This window comes from Nicotiana sylvestris, chromosome 2 (assembly GCF_000393655.2).
Source record: "Nicotiana sylvestris chromosome 2, ASM39365v2, whole genome shotgun sequence".
Taxonomy (NCBI): domain Eukaryota; kingdom Viridiplantae; phylum Streptophyta; class Magnoliopsida; order Solanales; family Solanaceae; genus Nicotiana; species Nicotiana sylvestris.
The window spans coordinates 43,461,168-43,487,072 of record NC_091058.1 but is presented as its reverse complement, the minus strand read 5'-3'; the positions used below and the strand labels follow the sequence as shown (position 1 = coordinate 43,487,072).

The 25,905-nt window shown below is 37.1% G+C and overlaps 2 protein-coding genes across 5 annotated transcripts; one reads left to right on the top strand and one right to left on the bottom strand.

The window, feature by feature from the left end:
* The first annotated feature begins 2,132 nt into the window (after positions 1–2,132).
* On the top strand, positions 2,133–17,728 carry LOC104218224 (probable LRR receptor-like serine/threonine-protein kinase At3g47570). Its single transcript, XM_070165668.1, has 5 exons — positions 2,133–3,039; positions 13,625–13,768; positions 13,875–15,848; positions 16,965–17,329; positions 17,627–17,728. Exons 1-4 carry the CDS (start codon positions 2,133–2,135, stop codon positions 17,306–17,308), a joined length of 3,369 nt encoding a protein of 1,122 aa, XP_070021769.1. The 3' UTR covers positions 17,309–17,329; positions 17,627–17,728.
* On the bottom strand, positions 17,128–24,354 carry LOC104218223 (uncharacterized). 4 transcript variants are annotated; one of them, XM_070167864.1, is made up of 4 exons: positions 23,738–24,354; positions 21,222–21,373; positions 20,479–20,939; positions 17,128–17,263 (listed from the first exon to the last, which is right to left on the bottom strand). In XM_070167864.1, the coding sequence occupies exons 1-3, from the start codon at positions 23,797–23,799 to the stop codon at positions 20,503–20,505; spliced, it is 651 nt and encodes a 216-aa protein (XP_070023965.1). In that variant the 5' UTR covers positions 23,800–24,354; the 3' UTR covers positions 17,128–17,263; positions 20,479–20,502. The 4 variants fall into 4 exon arrangements, 3 of the variants coding, with proteins under 3 accessions (XP_070023965.1, XP_009766967.2, XP_070023966.1); XM_009768665.2 differs by lacking the exon at positions 17,128–17,263 and adding an exon at positions 18,277–19,081; XM_070167865.1 differs by lacking the exon at positions 17,128–17,263 and adding an exon at positions 18,277–19,081 and having other exon boundaries at positions 20,733–20,939.
* Positions 24,355–25,905: the final 1,551 nt, after the last annotated feature.

The window sequence follows — 25,905 nt, the reverse complement described above, 5'->3', positions numbered from 1 at the left end:
GGGATGTATTTACTTATATTGTCGATTCCCTTGTCGGGATAGTGTTGTTTCTTTGTTGATCCCTTGCCGAGAATCTATTTGTGATTTGGTATTGGACTGTATATGTGGATCGGGTTGCACGCCGCAATAATGATATAATTGGATCGGGTTGCACGCCGCAACAAAAATAAAATTGGATTGAGTTGCACGCCGCAACAATAATATAATTAGATCAGGTTGCACGCCACAATAGTGATAAATGATATGGATCGGGTTTCATACCGCAACAGTGGTATTATATTTTGGATCGGGTTGCGCGCCGCAACAATAGATAATACGAAGTGTTTGTAGATTGGTTGCGAGTTCCTTATTGTTTTGCTGTAAATTCTAAATTGTCCTTATGCCTTTCTCTTAAGTTACTGTTGGTATTGATATTTTCCCGCAGCATGTACCCCTCCCATCTTTACTTATTTATTCCTGTTTTATTTTCCGCTGCATATTATATAACTGTACAAGTTTATTTGGTAGTCTGGTCCTAGCCTCGTCACTACTTCGCCGGGGTTAAGCCAGGCACTTACCAGCACATAAGGTCGGTTGTGCTGATACTACACTCTGCACTATGTGTAGATCCCGGAGCGACAGCTTTTGGACCGTAGCATTGGGTGGCTGCCTTCAGTCCAGCTAGAGATCCCGAGGTAGTCCTGCAGGCGTCTGCAGGCCCGGCGTTCTCTTCTATCTTTATATGTATTCTGTTTTCATTTACTTCCGAGACAGATTGTACTTTTCTTTTCAGACATTTGTATGTAGTATTCGTAGACAGTCCGTGATATTGTGACACCGGATTCCGGGTAGAGATGTATGTTGGTATTGTCGTACTAGTTTTGGCTAAGTTATCAGATTAAGTCTTCCGCATATATTTATTTATCGTTAATATTTCACCGTTGATCGCATGTTAATTTAAATTTTTAAAAAGGGGTAAATAAAAGAGTTAGTGATTCTACAATACACGGCTTGCCTAGCTTTCACGAGTAGGCGTCATCACGACTCCCGAGGGTGGGAAATTCGGGTCGTTACAAGTTGGTATCAGAGCTCTAGGTTACATGGGTCTCACAATTCACGGACAAGCTTAGTAGAGTCTGAGGGATCGGTACGGAGACGTCTGTATGTTTAATTTATTTTATAACTTAAATATATTGTTTTATAATATATATGTGACTCATGAAAACTATTTATTCATTGATATGGGTACACGCGCAAAGCGCGTACACCAAGACTAGTCAATATTAAAATTGGATTGAACACACTTCTTCCTCCTTGAAAGGGGTGACATTCAATCCCAAAAAAAAACACTGTTCTTTTCCTTTAAATCAATTTCTATGGCCAGAAAAAAAAAATCTATGGTATCAACTTATTTTATAATTCTATTCCCTTTTTTGTACGATGTGTTAGTAGGGGAATGAAGTCATGGCTCCAAGCAAAGAAAAAATTTATCTCTTTCTATCTAAACTTATGTTATTAAAATATCATTTTAAAATTTACTAATATACCGCGCACTTCTTGAACTAATAATGAAGAAAAATGGAAACTTTATCTCCACTAACTTCATAAGGTAAAGTATCACCATTCACCAGAGTGAGTGTGCACCTGTAAAAAATTGTTGCTGCAATATATATCATACATAGTAACTCACCGTGTGCTCTTCTTGATCAAACTTGATTATTAATATTCTTCATCTTGATTTTTTAAGTCACTGTGTTTCTTCTGTTAATAAATTTAATAAACAAAGTGATATTTTGTGGACCAAGATGAGTATGCTATTGGATCACATGAGGGGACTGAGCTTCAAGATTATGTCACTTATAAAATGGACATTAAAAAAGATGGACACTCAAGTCGCACATTATACAACATTTTTTTTGTGTTTTAGACTCCAGGAAATCTAACGCCTTTTTGGGGCAAACTTTGAGAAGACTTAATAAAGTCAAGTCGCCTGCCTCTGGAAAATCTATAGCCCCTTATTCGCGCACTGCTTTGCCCCAATTGCCCTCCTCCCGACAGTCTTAGCAATTTTTTATCCCTATTTATTGCTGAATACTTCATTCCTTATTTTATCTACAATTTTTATTATATACTACAAACATTCAGTTGTATCCATGGAGAAAGCCAACTCTTTTATTCTTTCTGTTGTCTTGCATTTACTCTACTTGTTAGTGGCATGCATAGCCACAAACATAAGCACAGATCAATCAGCTCTTCTTGCCTTAAAATCCAGAGTTACTCTAAACTCTTCTCATCCCTTAACCCAAAATTGGTCTTCTCAATCTTCAGTTTGTGACTGGATTGGAGTCACTTGCGGCTCTCGCCATCATAGGGTGAGAGCACTCAATATATCAAACATGGACATTGTTGGAACCATTCCGCCACAGTTGGGAAACCTCTCGTTTCTCGTTTCTCTCGATATGAGCAAAAATAATTTTCTTGGAGACATCCCTCAAGATTTGTCTCGTTTACGTCGATTGAAGGTGATTGATCTGGGATACAATAATTTCAGTGGAGAGATTCCAATGTGGTTCGGTTTCTTTTCTGAGCTTCAAATGTTAATTCTTGATAACAATGGTTTCACTGCTATACCTCCTGCTTCTATTTCTAACCTGTCCAAGTTAGAAACTCTCAGTGTCATTAATAATCATCTTCAAGGCAGTTTTCCCAAAGATATTGGCAATCTTCAGAGTTTAAAGGAGCTGGTTTTAGTCAGTAACCAACTTACTGGCGCTATTCCATACTCCATTTTCAACATCTCCTCGTTGGAGGCTTTAGTTCTCACATATAATCAATTATCAGGGAGTCTTCCTGTAGATATATGCCGCAGTCTGCAAAAAATAAAGAGCATTTCAATAATTTCCAACCATTTGAGTGGTCACATTCCAGCTAGTTTGTCTAACTGCACAGAACTGCATGACTTGTCATTGTCATACAATAACTTCAATGGGATCATTCCACCAGAAATTGTAAACTTGGAGAGGCTTGAGATCTTAAACCTTGGGGGAAATCACTTGCAAGGTACACATTTGATAGGAGTAGTACTTTTTTAGCATTCATAAATACGTTATTTATAGAAAATTGTGACGTTAATATATAGGAGTAACATTGCATTTTAATTCAACAAGTCGTGTTGCTCTGCCCTCATAATAATAGCCCCAGCCCTGCTCTATTTACAATCCTAGGTAGGTGATTGGACGTACATGATGTCTGGTTGGATGAACCTTCAACCTTTAAAAATAACTTCGGAGAAAAATAGAATTATTTTCAAAATAACCACTATGGGAACACCTTTTTCAAAATAACCACTATTTCAGTCCCAAAATAGTTGGGTCGGCCACACGTAGGGGTGTCAAAACTAACCCAAACTCATTTGAGCCCTCCAACCCCCCCCCCCCCAAGTTTTTATGGGTTTGGGTTAGAATAGTTTTGAAGATGGTATGGTTTGGGCTAGCCCAAGTTAACTCATCTCAAATCATCAGCCCAAATGGACTCATGATGATGTCCAACCTTGACTTATGAAAATGTCCTATCTTAGAGTTATACCTAGACACTGTTGAGGAAGCGTGTCAAGATAATAGAAGGAAAAGGATATTTAGGAGAGAAACAATAAATTGCACAAGACAAGACAAGACAAGATTTACGTGGTTCGGCAATTTTTGCCTACTCCACGGCCACACAAAGAATAGTTCTTTATTAATTGAAGAGAGAAAGAAGAAGTTTTGGGATGATCTACAAATGAAAATGTAGACCCCTATTTATAAGCATTTGAATGTCTTGCCAAGGTAAGCGCTTACATCATAAGAATGCCGATGTAAGCGCTTACATCATAAGAATGCTGAGGTAAGCGCTTACATCACAAGAATGTCGATGTAAGCGCTTACATCATATTTTCATCTCTTTTTGATTTTTCTTTCTTTTGTTTTGTCTACTTTCACATACAACAATAGGTTTGGTCCTATCAATCTCCCCCTCAAACCTATGTTACATCAAGAAAGAAAATAAAGAAAGATTTGCTATTCTCTAGTGGCACCTTCACTCTATCAGTCTTGAAGGCTAACTGAGGCAGTGCACAGCCTCAGTTTGTCAACACCGACAACTTTGGTCAACATTTCTGACGGGTTCTTTGATCCTGGTATCTTCTGTAGGGAAAGAATTCCTTCATTTATCAACTCTCGGATATGATGATACCTCAACTGGATATGCTTCGATCTTGCATGAAACACTGGATTCTTGGCAAGATGAATTGCACTCTGGCTATCGTTGAAAAGCTCACAATTGTCATGTTCTTTACCTAGCTCTTTAAGAAAATTCTTAAGCCAAATCATCTCTTTTCCAGCTTCTGAGATTGCCATGTACTCTGCTTCAGTGGTAGATGGAGCAACACTTTTCTGAAGTCTGAACATCCAACTAACAGCAGTACCACCCAAGGTGAACACGTAGCCCGTGGTACTTTTTCGACTATCCAGATCGCCACCTAAATTTGCATCAGCAAAACCTTGTAAGATAATATTGCTCTTTTTAAAACAAAGTGTCATACCTGAAGTGCCTTTGAGATATCGCAATATCTATTTTACACCTTCCCAATGCTCCTTTCCTGGATCTGACATGTATCTACTGACAACTCCAACTGCATGGTCTATGTCAGGTCTAGTGCAAACCATAGCATACATCAAACTTCCTACTGCTGAAGCATACGGAACTTTGGACATGTACTTCCTTTCTTCATCTGTCTTAGGTGATTGGTCCTTTGACAGATTTAGATGGCTTCCAAGTGGAGTGCTTCTGGTCTTTGCATCATGAAGACTGAACCTGCTTAGTACCTTCTGTATGTACTTTTCTTGAGACAACTTTAAGGTTCCTTCCGACCTATTTCTACTAATCCTCATCCCAAGTATTTGATTAGCTGGTCCTAAATCTTTCATTTCAAAATCCTCCGCCAGTTGTTGCTTAACCAAGTTGATCTCATTTATGCTAGATCCTGCAATTAGCATATCATCAACGTACAACAATAAAATGATATAGGATTCATCAAGATTTTTGATATAACAGCAATGGTCCATCTCACATCGTGTGAAACCATTTTTATGCATGAATCCATCAAATTTCTTGTACCATTGTCGGGGAGCTTGTTTCAAACCATACAAACTCTTCTTCAACTTACACACAAGGTTTTCTTTACCAGAAACTTGAAAACCTTCAGGTTGCTTCATGTAGATGTCTTCTTCAAGGTCACCATGCAAGAAAGCAGTTTTAACATCTAGCTGCTCCAAATGCAAATTTTCTGCAGCTACGATACTTAGCACCAACCTGATAGTAGTTAATTTGACTACAGGAGAGAATATCTTGGTGTAGTCAATTCCTTCCTTCTGCTGAAAGCCTTTTACTACTAATCGTGCTTTGTATCTCTTCTTACCATCATGCTCTTCCTTGACTCTGTACACCCACTTGTTCTGCAATGCCTTCTTTCCTTTTGGTAACTCCGTAAGTATCCATGTTTTATTCTTTTGAAGAGAATTCATCTCTTCTTTCATGGCTAGCTTCCACTTATCAGAGTCTATCACCTGCATTGCTTCAACAAAATGCTCTGGTTCTCCAGCATCAGTAAGAAGTAAATAGTGAAGAGAGAGAGTTAACCTATCTGGAGCATTCGTGACTCTTTTAGATCTCCTCAATGTAGGAAAAGGATATTTAGGAGAGAAACAATAAATTGCACAAGACAAGACAAGACAGATTTACGTGGTTCGGCAATTTTTGCCTACTCCACGGCCACACAAAGAATAGTTCTTTATTAATTGAAGAGAGAAAGAAGAAGTTTTGGGATGATCTACAAATGAAAATGTAGACCCCTATTTATAAGCATTTGAATGCCCTGTCGAGGTAAGCGCTTACATCATAAGAATGTCGATGTAAGCGCTTACATCATAAGAATGCTGAGGTAAGCGCTTACATCACAAGAATGTCGATGTAAGTGCTTACATCATATTTTCATCTCTTTTTGATTTTTCTTTCTTTTGTTTTGTCTACTTTCACATACAACAATAGGTTTGGTCCTATCAGACACATGTAGGGGCGGAGCTAGAGAGCCTAGTGCGGGTTCGGCCGAATCCAATAGTTTTGGTTCAAACAATGTATTTGTCTTAACAAATCAATTGCATATGTATAAATTATTAATATAGAACTCAGTAACTTACAATAATTAAAATCTCGAACCCATAAACTTGACTCCGCCCCTTGGACACATGTTATAATCATTTAGCTTGTTCATATATATATATATATATATATATATATATATATATATATATATATATATATATATATATATATATATATATAGACATAGAGATACGTACGTGGTTGTTTCTAAAAGAAAAGAAAAATCTGCACATCTTGAATACCAATTGTCCGGACATATTATTACCCAAAAAAAAAAAATGGTTGTTTAGATATATGGTTCATAGGTAACATTCTATGCAGAAACTTCGTCTTAGTGCAATTATTCAGTTTCTGCAAAAAATAAAAAGCACTTCTGCAATAATTTTTCAATTTTCGCAAAATTTCTCTAAATGAAATTTGGTTAATTTTTATTTATTTTTTCATTTTTTTCACCTATCTTTTGAAACAAACGTCAGTAGCCCAACAGTTAAACAAATGCTAATAAGTAAGGATACAGTTGATCAACCTTGACCGATAAATTAAGTTGTGAAATTCACACTTCTCTATCAGATTTTCATCATTAATTATTTTCGATAATACCTGTTAATGATAATGTTTTGACATTGTAATTCTTTTTGTTCATTACTATTTACTCTGGGATTCTTCCACATCATTATTTACAGTGACATTTGTAGGCTTTCATCACCTTAATTATGGTGAGAATATTGTAAAGATTTGTTTAAAAATTGAAAATATTGTAAGGATTTGGGTCAAGTTGGACGGGTTGGGTTAGACCCATTATTTATTTAGGGGGATTTTTACATACATATACACTATTTGAAACCTTATTACGAAAAATGTCCATATTTTGGTATTTACCCGACCCAAATACATTTTAGTTACAAATATATACAATCCACATATATATACAACTAATTATATACTATTATACAACTTATCTATAATATCATATATTATTTCTACCTAGTTATATACAACTACAATATCATACAACTTAAATGCAATTTTTATACAATATTGTTCAACTTTTAAAAAAATATATATATAAACAATATAATACAATTTTTCTACAATTTCGTAAGTATAATGTATGTCATGTCTTCTTCTTCTTCTTCTTCGAGTTTCAATCTGAAATTCAGCCAAAATCAAGTCTAATCTTCACTAAAACACCTTTAAAATTGAGATATAAACTCCAAACCATATTCTCAATTGTTTGCAACAACACTCAATCCAAACAAATAATATTTTTTGAACACCCAAATTCGAATTCAAACCTTCAAAGCTTTTTAATGACTGTCAATGGTGGAATTGCTTCTCTCATTTCCTTTGCTTTACATTACTGTAATTAGGGATTGAGAGATAGAGAGAGACGTAGATAGAATTCTCAATTGTTTGCAACAACATCCAATTCAAACAAATAATGTTTTTTGAAAACCCAATTCGAATTCAAAGCTTCAAAGTTTTTTAATGGATGTCAATGACGTAATTGTTGCTCTCTTTTTCTTTGCTCTACATTACTGAAATTAGGGATTGAGAGATAAATAGAGAGAGAGAGAGAGAGAGAGAGAGAGAGAGAATAAGGATAGGAAATAATTGATTCCTAATATAAAGGGATACTCATTTAATTCTTAAACTGTATATAATTGATAAATTTATATATAGGAGGTAATTGTTGCGGAAGCCAAATGTATATAGTGTGAATAAGTCACAACTACTATACCAAAAATTATGACAGCCACCAAATAATAAATAAGACAATAAAACAACAATAAAGGAAACACCAGAATTTACGAGGTTCGGCTAATTTTGCCTACTCCTCGGACACAACCAATATTTTATTCCACTCCAAAAATACAAGTGAAATAATACTAAAGAGAGAAGATACAAATGCCTTAAACAGATGAGAAGGCAAATGAGAGGTGTGTTTAAATCCTAAACATTAAGCCTTCTTTTATAGGGGGAAAATCCCCCCAACTTTTGTTTTCCCACCGATGTGGGACAAACATTTTGCCAATTTCAACAAATCTCCACCTTGGCAAAATTCCACATCTTCAATTTTCTCTCAATAACAAATTTTGGTTGTGTCTTCATCTTCAATCTTCAGTGTTCAACAATGTTGATCAAATCCAAACAATGTTGAAACTTGATCGCAGTCACCACCTTAGTTAGCATATCAGCAGGATTCTCCGTAGTATGAATTTTCTTCACTGTGACTCCTCCTTCTTCTATGATTTCTCGTACGAAATGATACCGAACATCAATATGCTTCGTCCTTGCATGATAAACTTGGTTCTTCGCTAATTGAATAGCACTTTGACTATCACAAAAAATTGTGATACCTTTTTGTTCAACACCAAGCTCCTTTAGCAATCCTTGAAGCCAAATTGCCTCATTCACAGCCTCTGTAATAGCCATGTACTCTGCCTCTGTTGTAGACAAAGCAACTGTTGACTGCAAAGTAGACTTCCAACTAACTGGTGCCTTTGCAAAAGTAAACACATAACCAGTAGTTGATCTTCGTTTGTCCAGATCACCCGCAAAATCTGAGTCACAATATCCAACTACAGACTGATTGTCTTCCTGCTCAAAAACTAACCCGACATCTACAGTATTATGAATATACCGTAGAATCCACTTCACAGCTTGCCAATGCTCCTTCCCTGGATTGTGCATATATCTGCTAATAACTCCAACAGCTTGTGAAATGTCAGGCCTTGTGCAAACCATTGCATACATCAAGCTACCAACAACATTTGCGTATGGTACCTTTGACATATACTCTCGTTCAGCTTCATCCATTGGCGACATAGTAGTACTTAGCTTAAAATGGGAAGCAAGTGGAGTACTAACTGGCTTAGTCTTGTCATCTATGCCAAAACGTTGAAGTACTCTCTTCAAATATTCCTTTTGAGATAAACAGAGTTTCTTTGAACGTCTATCTCTAATTATCTCCATGCCAAGAATTTTCTTTGCCTCACCCAAATCCTTCATCTCGAACTCCTTCTTCAGTTGAATCTTCAACTTATCAATTTCTTCCGAATTCTTGGAAGCTATCAACATATCATCAACATATAGGAGAAGATATACAAAGGAACCATCTTTAAGCTTGTGCAAATACACACAATGATCGTATTTGCTTCTCTTGTACCCTTGCCGCAACATAAACTCGTCAAATCGCTTGTACCATTGTCTAGAAGATTGTTTCAATCCGTACAACGATTTTTCAAGTTTGCACACCATATTTTCTTTTCCAGCAACTTTGAATCCTTCTGGCTGAGTCATGTAGATTTCCTCCTCCAAGTTTCCATGTAAAAACGCAGTTTTTACATCCATCTGAACTAGTTCCAAATCCAATTGTGCTACCAAAGCCAACATAATTCTAATGGAGGAATGTTTTACAACTGGAGAAAACACTTCATTGTAATCAATTCCCTCCTTTTGAGCATATCCTTTGGCCACCAATCTTGCTTTGTAGCGAACATCTACTTGGTTAGGAAATCCTTCCTTCTTTGCAAATACCCATTTGCACCCAATTGCTTTCTTTCCCTTCGGGAGATTGGCCAATCTCCATGTATGATTCTGATGAAGGGACTGTATTTCATCATTCATGGCAATCCTCCACTTATCTTCTTCTGAACTTTGGACAGCATCTTTATAAGTGGTAGGAACATCATCAGCTACAATTGAGGTTGCACAAGCAACTGTCTCTATGAGACGAACAGGTTTCGTTATTGTTCTTTTTGGCCTGCTGGTTGCTATTGATTCAAGTTGTTGTTGAGGTTCCTGAGTTGGAATCTCCTCTACTGGCTCTCCTTCCAGAGGGTAATCTTCATTTGTTTCCTCCTCTGCTTCTTGTGTAGGAAAAATAAATTTTCCCTCAAACTCCACCTGCTTAGAAGCACCTTCATTTTGTTTGGTATCTTCTGTTACCTTATTTACCATAGCAGATTCATCAAAGGTAACATCCCTACTGAATATTACTTTCTTTGTCATAGGACACCATAAGCGATATCCTTTGACTCCAGAAGTAATTCCCATAAAAATAGCTTTCTTTGCCCTTGGATCCAATTTTGACTCTGTCACATGATAATATGCAGTTGAGCCAAACACGTGCAAAGAGTCATAATCTACAGCAGGCTTTCCATACCATTTTTCAAATGGTGTCTTGCCATCAATAGCAGCAGATGGTAGACGATTAATGAGGTGGCATGCATATGTAATTGCCTCAGCCCAAAATTCTTTGCCCAAGCCAGCATTGGACAACATACACCGTACCTTCTCCAGCAAGGTCCGGTTCATACGTTCTGCCACTCCATTCTGTTGTGGTGTATGTCTAACAGTGAAGTGTCGGACGATGCCATCATTTTCACAGACCTTATTGAAATGATCATTTTTGTATTCACCTCCATTGTCTGTGCGAATACACTTGATCCTCTTGCCTGTTTGATTCTCCACCATCGTCTTCCATTTGAGAAAAATTCCCAACACTTCATCTTTGCTCTTCATTGTATACACCCATACTCTTCGGGAAAAATCATCAACAAAGGTTACAAAATAGTGCTTCCCACCCAATGAAGGTGTTTTGGAAGGACCCCAAACATCAGAGTGTACATAATCCAAAATGCCTTTAGTATTATGGATCGCTGTACCAAATTTAACCCTTGTCTGTTTCCCTTTGACACAATGCTCACAAAACTCCAAGTTGCAAGCCTTTACTCCTTTTAACAATCCTTGATCTGATAGAGTTTTCAAGGATTTTCCTCCAGCATGTCCCAAGCGCATGTGCCATAGCTTGGTTGCTTCTGCCTCTTTGTCGTCACTGGATGTCACTGTCGCTGTCCCAATAACTGTACTGCCACGATAGCGGTACATATTATTATTCTTCCGATTAGCCTTCATTACCACTAGTGCACCGGAGCATACTCTCATCACTCCATTTTCTGCAATGATTTTGAACCCTTTTGATTCTAGGGCTCCTACAGAGATGAGATTCTTCTTCAAATCCGGTACAAATCGAACATCTGTTAATGTTCTGATCATTCCATCATGGTTCCTTAATCGTATTGAACCAATGCCATATGAGGTAAGAGGGTTGTTATCCGCTGTGTGGATGACTCCATATTCTCCTTCTTGAAATTCCACAAACCAGTCCCTGTTGGGACACATATGATGGCTACAAGCCGAGTCCATCAACCATATGTCTGATGATGTTAATGACTCTGTTGTAACTAATGAGAAGTCTGAATCATCACAATCAGCTACATTTGAATCCATAATGGCCTTTCCATTGTTATGTTTGGCCTTATTCTTCAGCTTCGGACAGTCTTTCTTCCAGTGCCCCTTTTCTCGACAAAAGGCACATTCATCTTTGTTGGGTCTGGATCTTGACTTGGATCTTCCCTTCTTTTGTCCTCGTTTGATTTTGAGGACGACCCCTCACAAATAGTGCTTCTCCTTCTCTGCCCTTCTGTTTTTCTCGCTTTCTTTGTTCATAGCTGTACAAAGCCGAACAAACTTCTCTGAGAGAAATTTCGTCATTTCCATGGAGTAGAGTAGTTTCAAGGTGCTCGTACTCATCAGGAAGTGACGCCAACAACATTAAGGCCAAGTCACCATCATCATAAGTTGTATCCATATTTTGCAAATCTGTGACCAACTTATTGAAACTGGTGATATGTTCATTCATCGTGGTACCAGGAACATAGGTGAAGTGAAACAGTCTCTTCTTCATGTACAATTTATTTTGACTGTTTTTCTTCAAAAATTTATCCTCCAGTGCTTTCCATAATTTACTTGCAGAAGTTTCCTTTGTGTATGGATATTTCTGCTCTCTAGCAAGGTAGGATCGAATGGTACCGCAAGCAACACGGTTGATAATTCTCCAATCTTCTTCTCCAATAACATCTGGTTTCTTTTCTTCAATGGCCAGATCTAGCCCTTGTTGAAAAAGGACATCTAGAACCTCGCCTTGCCACATCCCAAAATGTCCGGACCCGTCAAATATTTCTACCGCAAATTTCGCATTTGACACAATTCTTGTCATAAGCGAAGATGCCAATGATGACGTGTTGTTGACACTTGATGTAGATTCTTCTTGTTTATTGTCTCCCATATTTGACACAAATATTATTTAATAGCTGACGACACAAATCAAGATTATTTCCTTTCTGATGTAGAAGATCAGACTAAGCTTGCAACCACAGAGCATACTCAGACAGAACCTTGACTCAGTTACCAAGATAAATCTTTTCTGATGTGGAAGATCAGACTATGCTGCAACCACAGAGCATACTTAGATAGTACCTTGGCTCTGATACCAATTGTTGCGGAAGCCAAATGTATATAGTGTGAATAAGTCACAACTACTATACCAAAAATTATGACAGCCACCAAATAATAAATAAGACAATAAAACAACAATAAAGGAAACACCAGAATTTACGAGGTTCGGCTAATTTTGCCTACTCCTCGGACACAACCAATATTTTATTCCACTCCAAAAATACAAGTGAAATAATACTAAAGAGAGAAGATACAAATGCCTTAAACAGATGAGAAGGCAAATGAGAGGTGTTTTTAAATCCTAAACATTAAGCCTTCTTTTATAGGGGGAAAACCCCCAACCCTTCTTTTCCCACCGATGTGGAACAAAAAAATTGCCAAATTCAACAGTAATTAAATTGAAAGTTGAGTAGAGAGGGTAATAAAGTTTGAATAGTGTATAAGTATGTAAAAATCTCTTATTTAGGTTATTTTGACCCAAATGATCTTTGGGCATTAACCTATTTATTTACTCAGCTCATCTTGACAGGCTCAACTTTAACCCAAACAGCCCATTTAACACCCCTAGCTCCATTTGCCACCCCTAGTTCTATGTATCATCATTAACTATGTTAATGCGTTATCTCACGTGGAACAACTTTTCCAATAGCTTTCTTTTTTAGATTCTATGGACTTGAACTAAGTCTATCCTTTAGAGTTTAGAATATGCTCTCTTTGGCTTTATTTCCGAATTAAACCTTGAACGCATGTAATCATCTAATTATAAACCCATACTCAGCTATTTCAATTTTTTTTTTTAAAAACAAGAATGGATAGTCACATTTGTTTAAGGCTGAACTTTAGATGTGGTATTTAAGAATAACTAAGAATAATGCAACACATAAACAAATCTTATTATATGTGTATGAGAGAAGAGTCCTTGATTTGCAAGAAATTATGAAAAAGAAAACTACACTCGACAAAAAGTGTAAATAGGCAAAATCTAAGGTTAGCAAGGCAAAGTAAAGCTTATACGTATTCAAAAGCCTTCTAGTATGGGCATGTTTCAAAGTTTTCATCTGAGAATTAACATTTGAGCAACAACATACGTAGACAAAAAGCTAAATACTTCAAGTTGGTTGCTCTGTGTAAAAATAATTTGCAGGCATAATTCCAGCAAAGATTGGTAATTTACGAAATTTGCAGCTATGGGGACTGGAGAACAACGGCATCGTGGGTTCAATACCGCGCAGCATACGAAACATGATATCGCTAAGGATACTTAATTTCAACACCAACAATTTAACAGGTAAGTTTCGAGCAATGTGTTGTTGTTTGGCAATCCAGATATACTCTTTCTGAATGGTTTCATGGAATCGAAATTAAAAATAACATTAATCTAAATCTTTTTGCAGGTGTTATACCCGAAGAGATTGGGAACCTTCACAAGTTGGAGACACTTTATTTGCAATTTAATGAATTAAGTGGTTCCATACCGGAAGAGCTCTTCAATATCTCTACGCTAAGAGAGATGTCACTTGGATTTAATAACCTTTCGGGCAGTCTTCCCTCTGCTTCAAGCTACTGGCAAACAAATCTACATTTACTGCATCTTGGTGGTAACATCATAGATGGAGTTATACCCAGCTCAATCTCCAATTCTTCAGATCTAAAGGGATTAATTCTTAACAACAACAAGTTCAGTGGCCCGATTCCTAACTCTTTGGGGGATTTGAGACAGCTTAAACTTTTGAAGTTGTTCGAAAACAACTTATCATCTCCGCACCTAAGTATCTTAACTTCTTTGGCGAACTGCAGATCTTTGAAAGAGATAGTGATATCGGATAATCCTCTTAATGGTGTTCTTCCAGATTCCATTGGCAATCTCTCCAGTTCTCTTGAACGATTTTATTTATATCGTTCCGAAATTAGGGGACAGATACCATTAGGAATTGGGAATTTAAGTAACTTAAACATTTTGTCCCTATACGGCAATGACTTGACTGGATCAGTGCCGAGAACATTATGTGATTTACAGAATCTTCAAGTTTTAGCGCTTAAACAAAATTGGCTAAGTGGACTCTTGCCAGAGTGCCTTTGCAAATTGCCGGAGTTGGGCGTGGTTAGTTTGTCGTATAATCAAATATCGAGTCCAATACCATATTGCATTGGCAATACTACCTCTTTGAGAAATATTTACCTGCATTCAAATAGGCTCACTAACATACCCATGAGTCTATGGAGCCTCGAAGATCTTGTAGAGCTTGATTTGTCCAATAATTCTTTGGTTGGTTCTTTACCTCCAGAATTCGGAAATTTGGATGCCATAATATTAGTAGATTTGTCGAGGAATCACCTTTCAGGAAGTATTCCAACCACAGTCGGAGACTTGCTGAAACTAATTTATCTTTCTTTGGCTTTCAATGAATTGCAAGGATCTATTCCTGAGTCACTGGGAAAAATGATAAGTTTGGAATCGATGAATCTATCCAATAACATTCTTTCAGGTATGATTCCAAAATCATTAGAGGCACTTCGGTATCTCAAGGATTTCAATGTATCATTCAATAGATTAGAAGGTGAAATCCCAAGTAAAGGACCTTTTCTCAATTTCCCCTCTCAATCTTTTATGGGAAATGAAGAGTTATGTGGTGGTTTCCTTTTCCGACCTTGTAAGGCTAGGTCTGGTCTTCACTCACGGAGAAGCAGATTTCTTCTGATTGTACTTGTCCCATTGGTGGTTTCAGTAATGGGACTTGGCTCAATTGTTGTGTTCATGTTCAGGAGACGTAGAAATGTTCCAACCCAAGTCGAATCCTTACCTGCAACAACGATACTAGCCAGGATTTCATACATTGAAATCGAAAGGGCAACTCAAGGGTTCGACCAATGCAACTTGCTAGGCTATGGAGGTTTCGGTTCTGTTTACAAGGGCATCTTTGCGAATGGGATGGTTTTGGCAATCAAAGTGTTTAATTTACAGATTGAAGGTGCATTCAAGAGTTTTGATACTGAATGTGAAGTTTTACGCAACCTTCGCCATAGAAATCTTACCAAAGTTATCAGCAGTTGTACTAACATGGATTTTAAAGCATTACTTCTAGAGTACATGCCCAATGGAAGCCTAGAGCAATGGTTACATTCTGATGATTACTACTTGAATATGATCCAAAGATTAGACATAATGATCGATGTTGCATCAGCTTTGGAATATCTCCATCATGACTACGCAACAGTCGTTGTACATGGCGACTTGAAGCCTAGTAACGTCTTGCTAGATGAAAGGCTGGTTGGACATGTGAGTGACTTTGGCCTGACCAAGTTATTAGGAGAAGGGGAATCTATTGCTCATACTAACACACTTGCAACGATGGGCTATATTGCACCAGGTAACTTTCTTTTATGGTCTTTTATTATCGAATATAAAGTGCTAATGTATCAAATAGTACGTAATCTTTTGTTTTCTAGTTTTATGTAATATATCACAGATTCATGAAAAAATGGTATTGAAAACATCGAAATATAGAGCCAATATCTCTTTGGTCTGTCTAGCTATTATTTTGAATTGATTAACCTCAATTTTTCATTCAGTGTTGTGATCGGGTGGAGGATGATAGATAGTGCTTGTAGTGCCGGTCCTACTATAGAAAATGACTAAAGTGTTGTAAATCACCAATTTTGCTGTAATAAAGGGTGGCGAAGTCATTCAAAAGAAGGAAAGACAGTCACCGGTTTGTTGCTTTGCTCTGCCGTTGTTTTTGTAATGCTGACAGGTTATAGAGTTTGACAGGATGAAACTTGTGCTGCTCATTATTCTTTAACATATATATATATATTTGCATAGAAGATGAATTATAATTGATAGCTTAATTTACAGCTCATTTTGCAATTAGAGTGGTGATTATCAACATTTTTTTTTTCTACCAAAATGACCAAAATGCCATTAAAGATGTTAATATCAAACAATAGATTATTGCAAGACTTTTCATTTCCAATACAAATTATTATATCTTTCAATTCAGGTTTAAGTTATAAATTGAATAGATAAAATTATCTTAAATGAATATAAGTTATTTATTGAAATAACATAGTACTAATTAACATATGCCCAACTTATCGCTTTTGGCTTATTTTTTGCTTAAGTACAAGACTTTTAAACAGTTTTTTTGGCTTGCCAAACACAAATATCTTATTTGCTAGTTTTAATGTAACATATCACATATTTTGCACGAAAAAGGGGTATTGAGAGCGTGGAAATATGACAATGTCAAACTCTATATTCATGCATCTACGACAATTAAAAAAAACTTGCAATTTTTCGTTTCATTTGATTGTCTTACTCTTGGTTCATTCCCATTCTACCTTCAGTTTTTTAAAAAAAAAAAAAAATTATCTACTCAAGATAGATTTAGCTTTTTTTTTATATCTTCCAAATACAAAGATATTACTTTCGCTATTTATTTAGTTTGTTAAGAAACTAATTCACTCTAGTAACATTGGATCAGAGTATGGATCAATAGGATTAGTTTCTAGAAGATGTGATGTGTACAGCTATGGCATAATGCTCATGGAAACATTCACAAGAAAAAAGCCATATGATGAATTGTTTCAAGAAAATTTGAGCATGAGGAGTTGGGTCTATAATTCAATACCCGCAACACCAGAGGATATTATTGATGCCGCCTTATTGGATCCAGAAGAGATTGATTTCAAGAAAAAGTTGCATTGTGCGTCCTCTATTTTGGAGTTGGCTTTGAATTGCACAACTGAATCTCCTAATGAGAGGTTGAACACGAAAGATGTCCTGGTAAATATCAAGAAGATCAAGCTGGAATTTCTTCGCAAATGATGTAGCAAGATTTATGTGATGGTAAGTATCCAGCTTTTTCATCAATTTTCTCATGTAGATAGAAATGATTATGTTCTTGTCTATACCATTTGTAAATGTAGAAATAAGATGTCTTAATTTAAGGCGGCAAAACAAAAAGAAAATAAAGGTCCAATGAAACTAATAAAGAAATTTAAAGTTCAAGAAATTAAGAGTTTCATTTATCAAAGGAAAATTATGAAAATAACTCAAGTCTCAGTTACAATTAGTATATTTTTGCATTCGTATCCATAATGAATGAGCCAACTCAAGTTTGATCTCCTTTAAAATTTTGAACAGGTAGTGCTGCCTTTTCCCACGGGGTGACACTGACACCAATTGAGATGACAACCAACATTTGGTTTGAGATTTGGACTATTCTTGTTTATTGTGCTTTTCTTGTGCGTGTTTAAGGGGGGGGGGGGGTGTTTCCTTTAAAATATAAGTGTGTACTGAAGTTGGCATGGAAGAATACCTTGTATAATATTGATTTTCATTATTATGTAGAATCAACTTCAAGAGTCAATGAAGAGCAGTTTAAAATGTTGACCTACAAGCTATAGGCTCTTTTGGTTACCAGTTAAATGGAGTTGTTACACTTAACAGCTTGACTGCAGATTGAAAGCACAAATACGGTCCAGATTTTTCACTCGCTCACAAGTCACAATTGAAATTGAGACTTAAAAACCCAAATAATTGAAATTGGTGAAAAAAACTAAAAGACTGAAAACTCCTTTCACAAGTACTTAGATCACCCGCCCAATCACTTGGCAACTAAAATCCAGTGACTCCAATAAGAAAGCAATTTCCAGTAAAAAATCAACATTGACTGGACCAAGTAGCAGTTAATAATAAGGATAAGAATTTAGAAACAACTTTGGATTCATTTCTACATTACTTTGGCTTAGCTTTCATACCTTTGTTTGTTTATCCTCCAATATTGACTCATCAACAGATAGAAAGTAAGTTTATTTCAATTTTCAATAGTTTCTGTCACTTGCAGCACAAATTTGTTTTCTAACTGACAGACAGTATGACAGCTCCTATAATCACACTTTCCACATACAAAAGCTTCACTCTCTTTGTGGTTCAGTATGTTATTGGTATCTTCATTAATCCCAAAACTCAAAAACCAGGATATGCTCACTGAGAACCATGCACCTCTTTCTTCTTGAACCGTTGGTCCTTGGCCAACTGGTTCGCTTAGCCATGGCAGCAACCACTATCACCACTGATCAATTCGCCCCTCTTACCCTGAAGGCTCAAATCACTTCAGACCCTCAAGGTGTCTTGGCAAACAATTGGTCTACTTTTATTCCAGTTTGCCACTGGTTTGGAAACACTTGCAGCGCTTGCCACAAGAGAGTGAGTGAAATAGATGTTTCGAACATGGGTGATGGGTCTTAGAGGTAAGAATTAGGAAATCTCTCTTTTCTTGTTTCTCATGATATGAGTGGCAACTATTTCCATGGGATATCTGCCAGAAGATCTGGTTAACTAATGACGACAAGGAAGCATCAAACTAGATTAGAACAACTTCAATGGGCAACTACCATAGTGGTTGGTTTCTTGAATAGGATTCAAGTTTTGACTCTAAGAAATAAATATAGGTTTCAATGGCCCTCTTTTCCAAACTGTCAAGCCTTGAGGTTTTGGACCTATCTTATATTCCCAACGAAGCGAAATTCCAGAGGGTGAGACTAACACATCCATCGAAAGCAGGTTCTTTCAGCTTCTCAAACAATGCAGTACACTCTGAAAAAGATCACAAGTTCAGCAAAATCTTGTTGGACCTTATCTACTGACCAGTAGATTTAACTTTACTTAATTGATACATAGACATCAAAGTTCAAGACCCGACTCTGTTACTTTTTTCTTAAAATCTTTTTCATACCAGATGCTGATTGGCAAAAAAAAAAAAAAAAAAAAAAGGATGGTGTTGTAGAACTATTAGCCATTAGGGCTGGGATGGATGCACTATAGAAGTTACGGGTTCGGCAAAACTGCTTTGGCATATACCCTGTATATGTATTATGAAATCTACTAGACCCTGTAACTCAAACAGTCAATGGGTTTGCTGACATTGCAAACTCCTAAAATTTAAATCTTGGATCCGCCGCTGATCAAAGCATTAGAGATGGCAATGGGGCGGCACGGGTGCAGGGCGGGTTTTGCCTTAACCCGCAAAATTCCACCCGCTCACCCCGCCCCCACATAGCATTTTCACCCGCATTAACACCCGCGTCCACCCGCACCGCACCGCTCTTCAAAATTATTAGTAATATTTTTATCTTATTTAATTTTATTTTCAATTATATTTATATATGCACTGCCAATCTAAAAGTTATCGTTGGACTTCAAGTTGCAAACCAAAGAAGTCCAATTTTGAATAGCCATAAGCCCATAACTACAAATCCTACCGAATGCTGTCAGTTTTAACTATTAACAGTGTTCGGTTTTAAAGTTTTTTAATATACTAATTTTTGATTTTACATGCATCAATATTTGAATTTAGTTTGATACATTAGTATGTCATTTCTAGTGATTCAGATGTATCGTAGAAGGTAATGAGATCAGATGTCATTTCTACTAATTATCTACTTGACTAAAATAAAGTAACTAGACAGTTAAAGTGGGACTTTAAAACACTAAAAATATATAATATAATATTTTCTTCCCAGAGATGCAAATACCAGAAAAGTATGTATTTACAGTCAACTAAATAAATGTCCAATATGAAATATATTCCTCGTAAAAACTAAATTAGTTTGAGGCTAAAATAATTAATGCATAGGAGAAAAGAACCACAAGTTCAAAACTGAAAAGGTAAATATTTCCAGGTTGTAATAATATTAGCAATAGCTGAAAGGTTATAATTTTGCAAAAAGTTAAAACCAGCACCCGCAAAGAATTTTAAAAAAAATTATTTTGACCCGCCCTGCTCCTCCACGCACCCGCATATGTCTAAACCCGCCCTGCCCCGCATATGCTTAAAACTGTACGGCCCCGCACCCGCACCGCCCCATTGTCAAGGCATTGCTTTAAAATGCTTTACATTACATAATGCTTTAATTTCCAGCAGTAAGAGAGTTGATCTTTTATAGTAAGATATACAACAAAAGGGGGAAACTACACGGTAAAAATTTACTTACTGCTGCAAAACTGAGACAATTAGTTCAGCTGGCAAGTTTGAAAGCATCAATGAACAGACCATAAGTAAAACCCATCTTGAAGTTGTTCAAAAGAGCAATAGGAAAAGTCACTTTAGGCCGACTGTAATAGAACCACATCACATACTCGGTAATTAAGACCCAGACTACAGCAGCAATGACATCATTGACTCCTAAAGCACCAAAAGATAGAGAAATTGTCTGAGCCACATAAAATCCACCCAGCAATGACATACCTCCAAATAGTGCCCTCCTTGATGGGCTTTTAAAATAATTTCTTGAAATCTCTGGCACGACACGGATAATATCAACTAGCCGCCAAGGCCCTCCGCCATTATCTTGCACAGCCCGAACTCTGAATAATGGTCTCGGAATAGATGCCTCATTTGCCCTAGTTAAAGCCCCAATTTTTGGACTAATAATGCCATATCTGATAAAGGTTGCTGGAGATGTGAAAGCCAGAGAATGTACCATTTATCTACTCAAGATAGTTTTAACTTTTTTTAATATCTTCCAAATACAAAGATATTACTTTCGTTCATTTATTTAGTTTGTTAAGAAACTAATTTACTCTAGTAACATTGGATCAGTAGGATTAGTTTCTAGAAGATGTGATGTGTACAGCTACGGCATAATGCTCATGGAAACATTCACAAGAAAAAAGCCATATGATGAAATGTTTCAAGAAAATTTGAGCATGAGGAGTTGGTTCTGTAATTCAATACCTGCAACACCAGAGGATATTATTGATGCCACCTTATTGGAACCAGAAGAGATTGATTTCAAGAAAAAGTTGCATTGTGTGTCCTCTATTTTGGAGATTGCATTGAATTGCACAGCTGAATCTCCTAATGAGAGGCTGAACATGAAAGATGTCCTGGCAAATATCAAGAAGATCAAGCTGGAATTTCTTCGCAAATGATGTAGCAAGGTTTATATGATGGTAAGTATCCAGCTTTTTCATCGATATTCTCATGTCTTCCGCATGAAAATGATTATTTTCTTGTCTATACCATATATAAATGTAGAAAATGAGCATTTTCTTTCATACAAACATCTCCCTTGTAGTAAAAAAAATAACTGAATTGAAGGACATCTTTTTAAAGAGTCTTAATTTAAGAAGGCAAAATAAAAGGAAAACAAAGGTCCAATGAAACTAAGAAAGAAATTTAAAGTTCAAGAAATTAAGAGTTTCATTTATCGAAGGAAAATTATAAAAATAACTCAAGTCACAGTTACAACTAGTATATTTTTGCATTCGTATCCATAATGAATGAGCCAACTCAAGTTTGATCCCCTTTAATTTTGAACAGGTAGTGCCGCCTTTTCCTCTGGGTGACACCAATTGAGATGACAACCAATACTTGGTCCGAGATTTGGACTTTTCTTGTTTATTGTGCTTTTCTTTTGTGCGTGTTTAAAGTTTTTGTGTGTGTGTGTCCTTTAACATATAAGTGTGTACTGAAGTTGGCATGGAAGAATGCCTTGTATAATATTGATGATCATTATGTAGAATCAGCTTCAAGAGTCGATGAAGAGCAGTGTAAAATGTTGAACTACAAGTATAGGCTCTTTTGGTTACCAAGTTAAATGCTTAACAGCTTGACTGCAGATTGAAAGCACAAATACAGTCCAGATTTTTCACTGGCTCACAAGTCACAATTGAAATTGAGACTTAAAACCTAAATATTTAAGGTGGGTCCTAATTGGTGAAAAAAAAAACTAAAAGACTGAAAACTCCTTTCCCAAGTACTTAGATCACCCGCCCAATCACTAACACTTGGAAACTAAAATCCAGTGACTCCAAGAAGAAAGCAATTTCCAGTAAAAATCCAACATTAACTGGACCAAGTAGCAGTTAGTAACAAACATAAAAAATTAGAAAAAACTTTGGGTTCGTTTCTAGTACATCATTTGGCTTAGGTTTCGTACATTTGTTAATCCTCCAATATTGACTCTCAACATATCAGAAAGTTTCTTCATTTCAATTTTCAATAGTTTCTGTCACTTGCAGCACAAATTTGTCTTCTCACTGACAAAGACAGCATGACAGCTCCTATAATCACATACAAAAGCTTCACTCTCTTTGTGGTTCAGTATGTTACTATGTTAGTGGTATCTTCATTAATCCCATAACTCAAAAACCAGAGATATGCTCAGTGAGAAGCATGCACCTCTTCTTTCTTGAACTGTTGGTCTTTGGGCAACTGGTTTGCTAAGCCATGGCAGCAACCACTATCACCACTGATCAATTCGCCCTTCTTGCCTTGAAGGCTTGAAGGCTCAAATCACTTAAGACCCTCAAGGTGTCTTGGGAAACAATTGGTCTACTACTATTCTAGTTTGCTACTGGTTTGGAATCACTTGCAGCGCTTTCCACAAGAGAGTAAGTGAAATAGATGTTTCGAACATGGGTGATGGGTCTTAGAGGTCCTAAAGAATTAGGAAATCTCTCTTTTCTTGTTTCTCATGATATGAGTGGAACTATTTCCATGGGAGATCTGCCAAAGGATCTGGTTAATTAACGACTTCAATGGGCAACTAGGAAGCATCAAACTAGATTAGAACAACTTCAATGGGCAACTACCATCGTAGTTGGTTTCTTGAACAGGATTCAAGTTTTGACTCTAAGAAATAGAGGTTTCAATGGCTCTCTTTTCCAAATTGTCGAGCCTTGAGGTTTTGGACATGTCTTATATTCCCTACGAAGCAAAATTCCAGAGGGTGAGACTAGCACAACTAATGGACATCGAAAGCAGGTTCTTCCAGCTTCTCAAACAATGCAGTACACTCTGAGAAAGATCACAAGTTCAGCAAAATCTTGTCGGACCCTATCTACTGACCAGCAGACTTGACTTTACTCAATTGATACTTAGACATCAAAGTTCAAGACCCGGCTCTGTCACTTTTTTCCCTAAAATCTTTTTCTTAACGGATGCTGATTAGCAAAAAGAAAGGGATGTTGTTGTAGAACTATTTTGCAGTAATTGGAGCACAATTAGCCATGCACTATAGAAGGTACGGGTTCCGCAAAACTGCTTCGGCAAATCTACTAGACCATGTAACTCAGATAGTCAGTGGGTTTTGTGACACTGCAAACCCATAAAGTTTAAATCTTGGATCCGCCCCCGATCAGGGTATCGCTTAAAAACGGCGACATTACATAATGCTTTAATTTCCATCAGTAAGAGAGTTGATCTTTTATAAGAGATATACAACAATAGGAGGAAAATTTACTTACTGCTGCAAAACTGAGACAATTAGCTCAGCTGGCAAGTTTGAAAGCATCAATGAAGAGACCATAAGTAAAACCCATCTTGAAGTTGTTCAAAAGAGCAATAGGAAAAGTCACTTTAGGCCGACTGTAATAGAAGCGCGTCACATACTCGGTAATTAAGACGCAGACTACAGCAGCAATGACATCATTGACTCCTAAAGCACCAAAAGATAGGGAAATTGTCTGAGCCACATAAAATCCACCCAGCAATGATATACCTCCAAATAGTGCCCTCCGTGATGGGCTTTTAAAATAATTTCTGGAAATCTCTGGCACGACACGGATAATATCAACTAGCCGCCGAGGCCCTCCGCCATTATCTTGCACAGCCTGAATTCTGAATAATCTAGATGACCTTCGAAAAGATGTATTACTTACCCTAGGTAAAGCCCCAGTTGTTGGATTCATAATGCCATGTTGGATATGGGTTGTAGATGTTAAAGCCAGAGAATGTCCCATTTTGATATCTTCTCTGCAATTAAATGAGTGAACACTAGAGGCATAAGAAGTTGAAACCCAACCCTCTAATCAATTGAAAGGAATTTTAGATTCATGTCCTCAGAACAGAGGTAATTAAAAAAAGCCTATTGTATATATTCCTATCTTTTCTTTTCCTTAAATGGCCCCCCACAAGACACTACTAGTAACAAATTAGCTAGAGGAGTTTTTTGTCTTTTCCCAAAAATCAACCCGGTTATAATCTTCTCCTTCTTCCGGTTTCTATTTGTTATATTACTCCCTCAATTACCATTTCTTTGTCTTTCCAAGGATATAATCAGTTCATTATTTGGATTGCTGAGTTCGAGTCTTTCCAAGAGAATAATAGGGGTAAGGTAACACACTATCCTCTTCAAACTCCACTTATGACATTATATTGTGTTGTTGTTTTTAAGCATTTAGTGATAATGGGCATTTGTCAATTCAGTAAGTTTCAAATGCTCAAAGCTTCAAAGCTTTTTTCAGTGACATTATTTAGTAAGTTCAGCGGATTGATTCCTTAACAGATTGGGTACTTGACAATGATGTCTTCTATATATCTTGGTCGCGATGATGAGTTATAGATATTTGTTTTTTTTTTCTTCTTTGTGCATAGATGAAATTATTTATCGAGTCATGTATGTGCTTCTTAATTGCGCTACTGCAGAAGATGAAAATTTCTCATTTTCAGGTGAAGTGCCATAGGAGATTCGAAATCTCACTAAATCTGGAAATATTGGATACAATTACTGTCATGGGCCGCTTTCCATACACCACCCATGACCCCTTGGCCGCGCCCCATGGTGGCCTAGCAAGCCTCACAATACCTAGCGCCATGGTCGGCCCCGTGGTCTCGGCAGCGCCAAGTGACAAGCACGCAAGCGCCTCTGTCGCCCCACCAATAACTCTCGCTAGCGCTCAGTGGTTGGCGAATGACAACAGCACCGCGCGCCCTGACAATGCCACGCGCGCAAATCTTGATGTCTCGCCAGCGCCCAGCTGCAGGCCCATTCCATCAGCGCCTTATGCACAGACTCTGATGCCAAGCACCAGCCGCAGGCAAATACAACAAGTGTCGCGCGCGCGCGCAGACCCTGACCCGCTAGACAAAGATGCTGTCATCGGACTTGTTTCTACTTTGTAATAAACTAAGTCCTTTTATTGTAATTATAGACTAGTTTTACATCATTTTCATTCAGCGTGCTTTTACCGCTTTATTAGGTCAAGTCATGTAACTTTGGTTTTTTTTTAAGCATTATTAGGGGGGGATCAAGCAATCAAACATTTTCTAGCAATCATTTCTCTGTACTGGTGTCTCTCCCCCTCGACACCACATCTTTTGTAATCATCTTTCATTCATCAATAAAATCATCATTATCATTCAAAACTCAATTCTCTTCCGCAATTGCTCGTGACATTGGTTTTTTCGCACGGCATTGACAATCTAGTCTAGCGTGCGGAGGGGACCTCATTGGCGGACAACAATCGCACTGACATCAGTTGCTTAACCTTACGCTGCCCTTCCAAGGAACATCAGAAAGGCGTCGCGTAACAGTTGGTATCAGATCCAGGCTCAACATCGGACGAGGGAACACATTTGCCATCATCACCATTTCTGACCATGGTGAATCACATGGAGCGCCTAGTATCCCTAG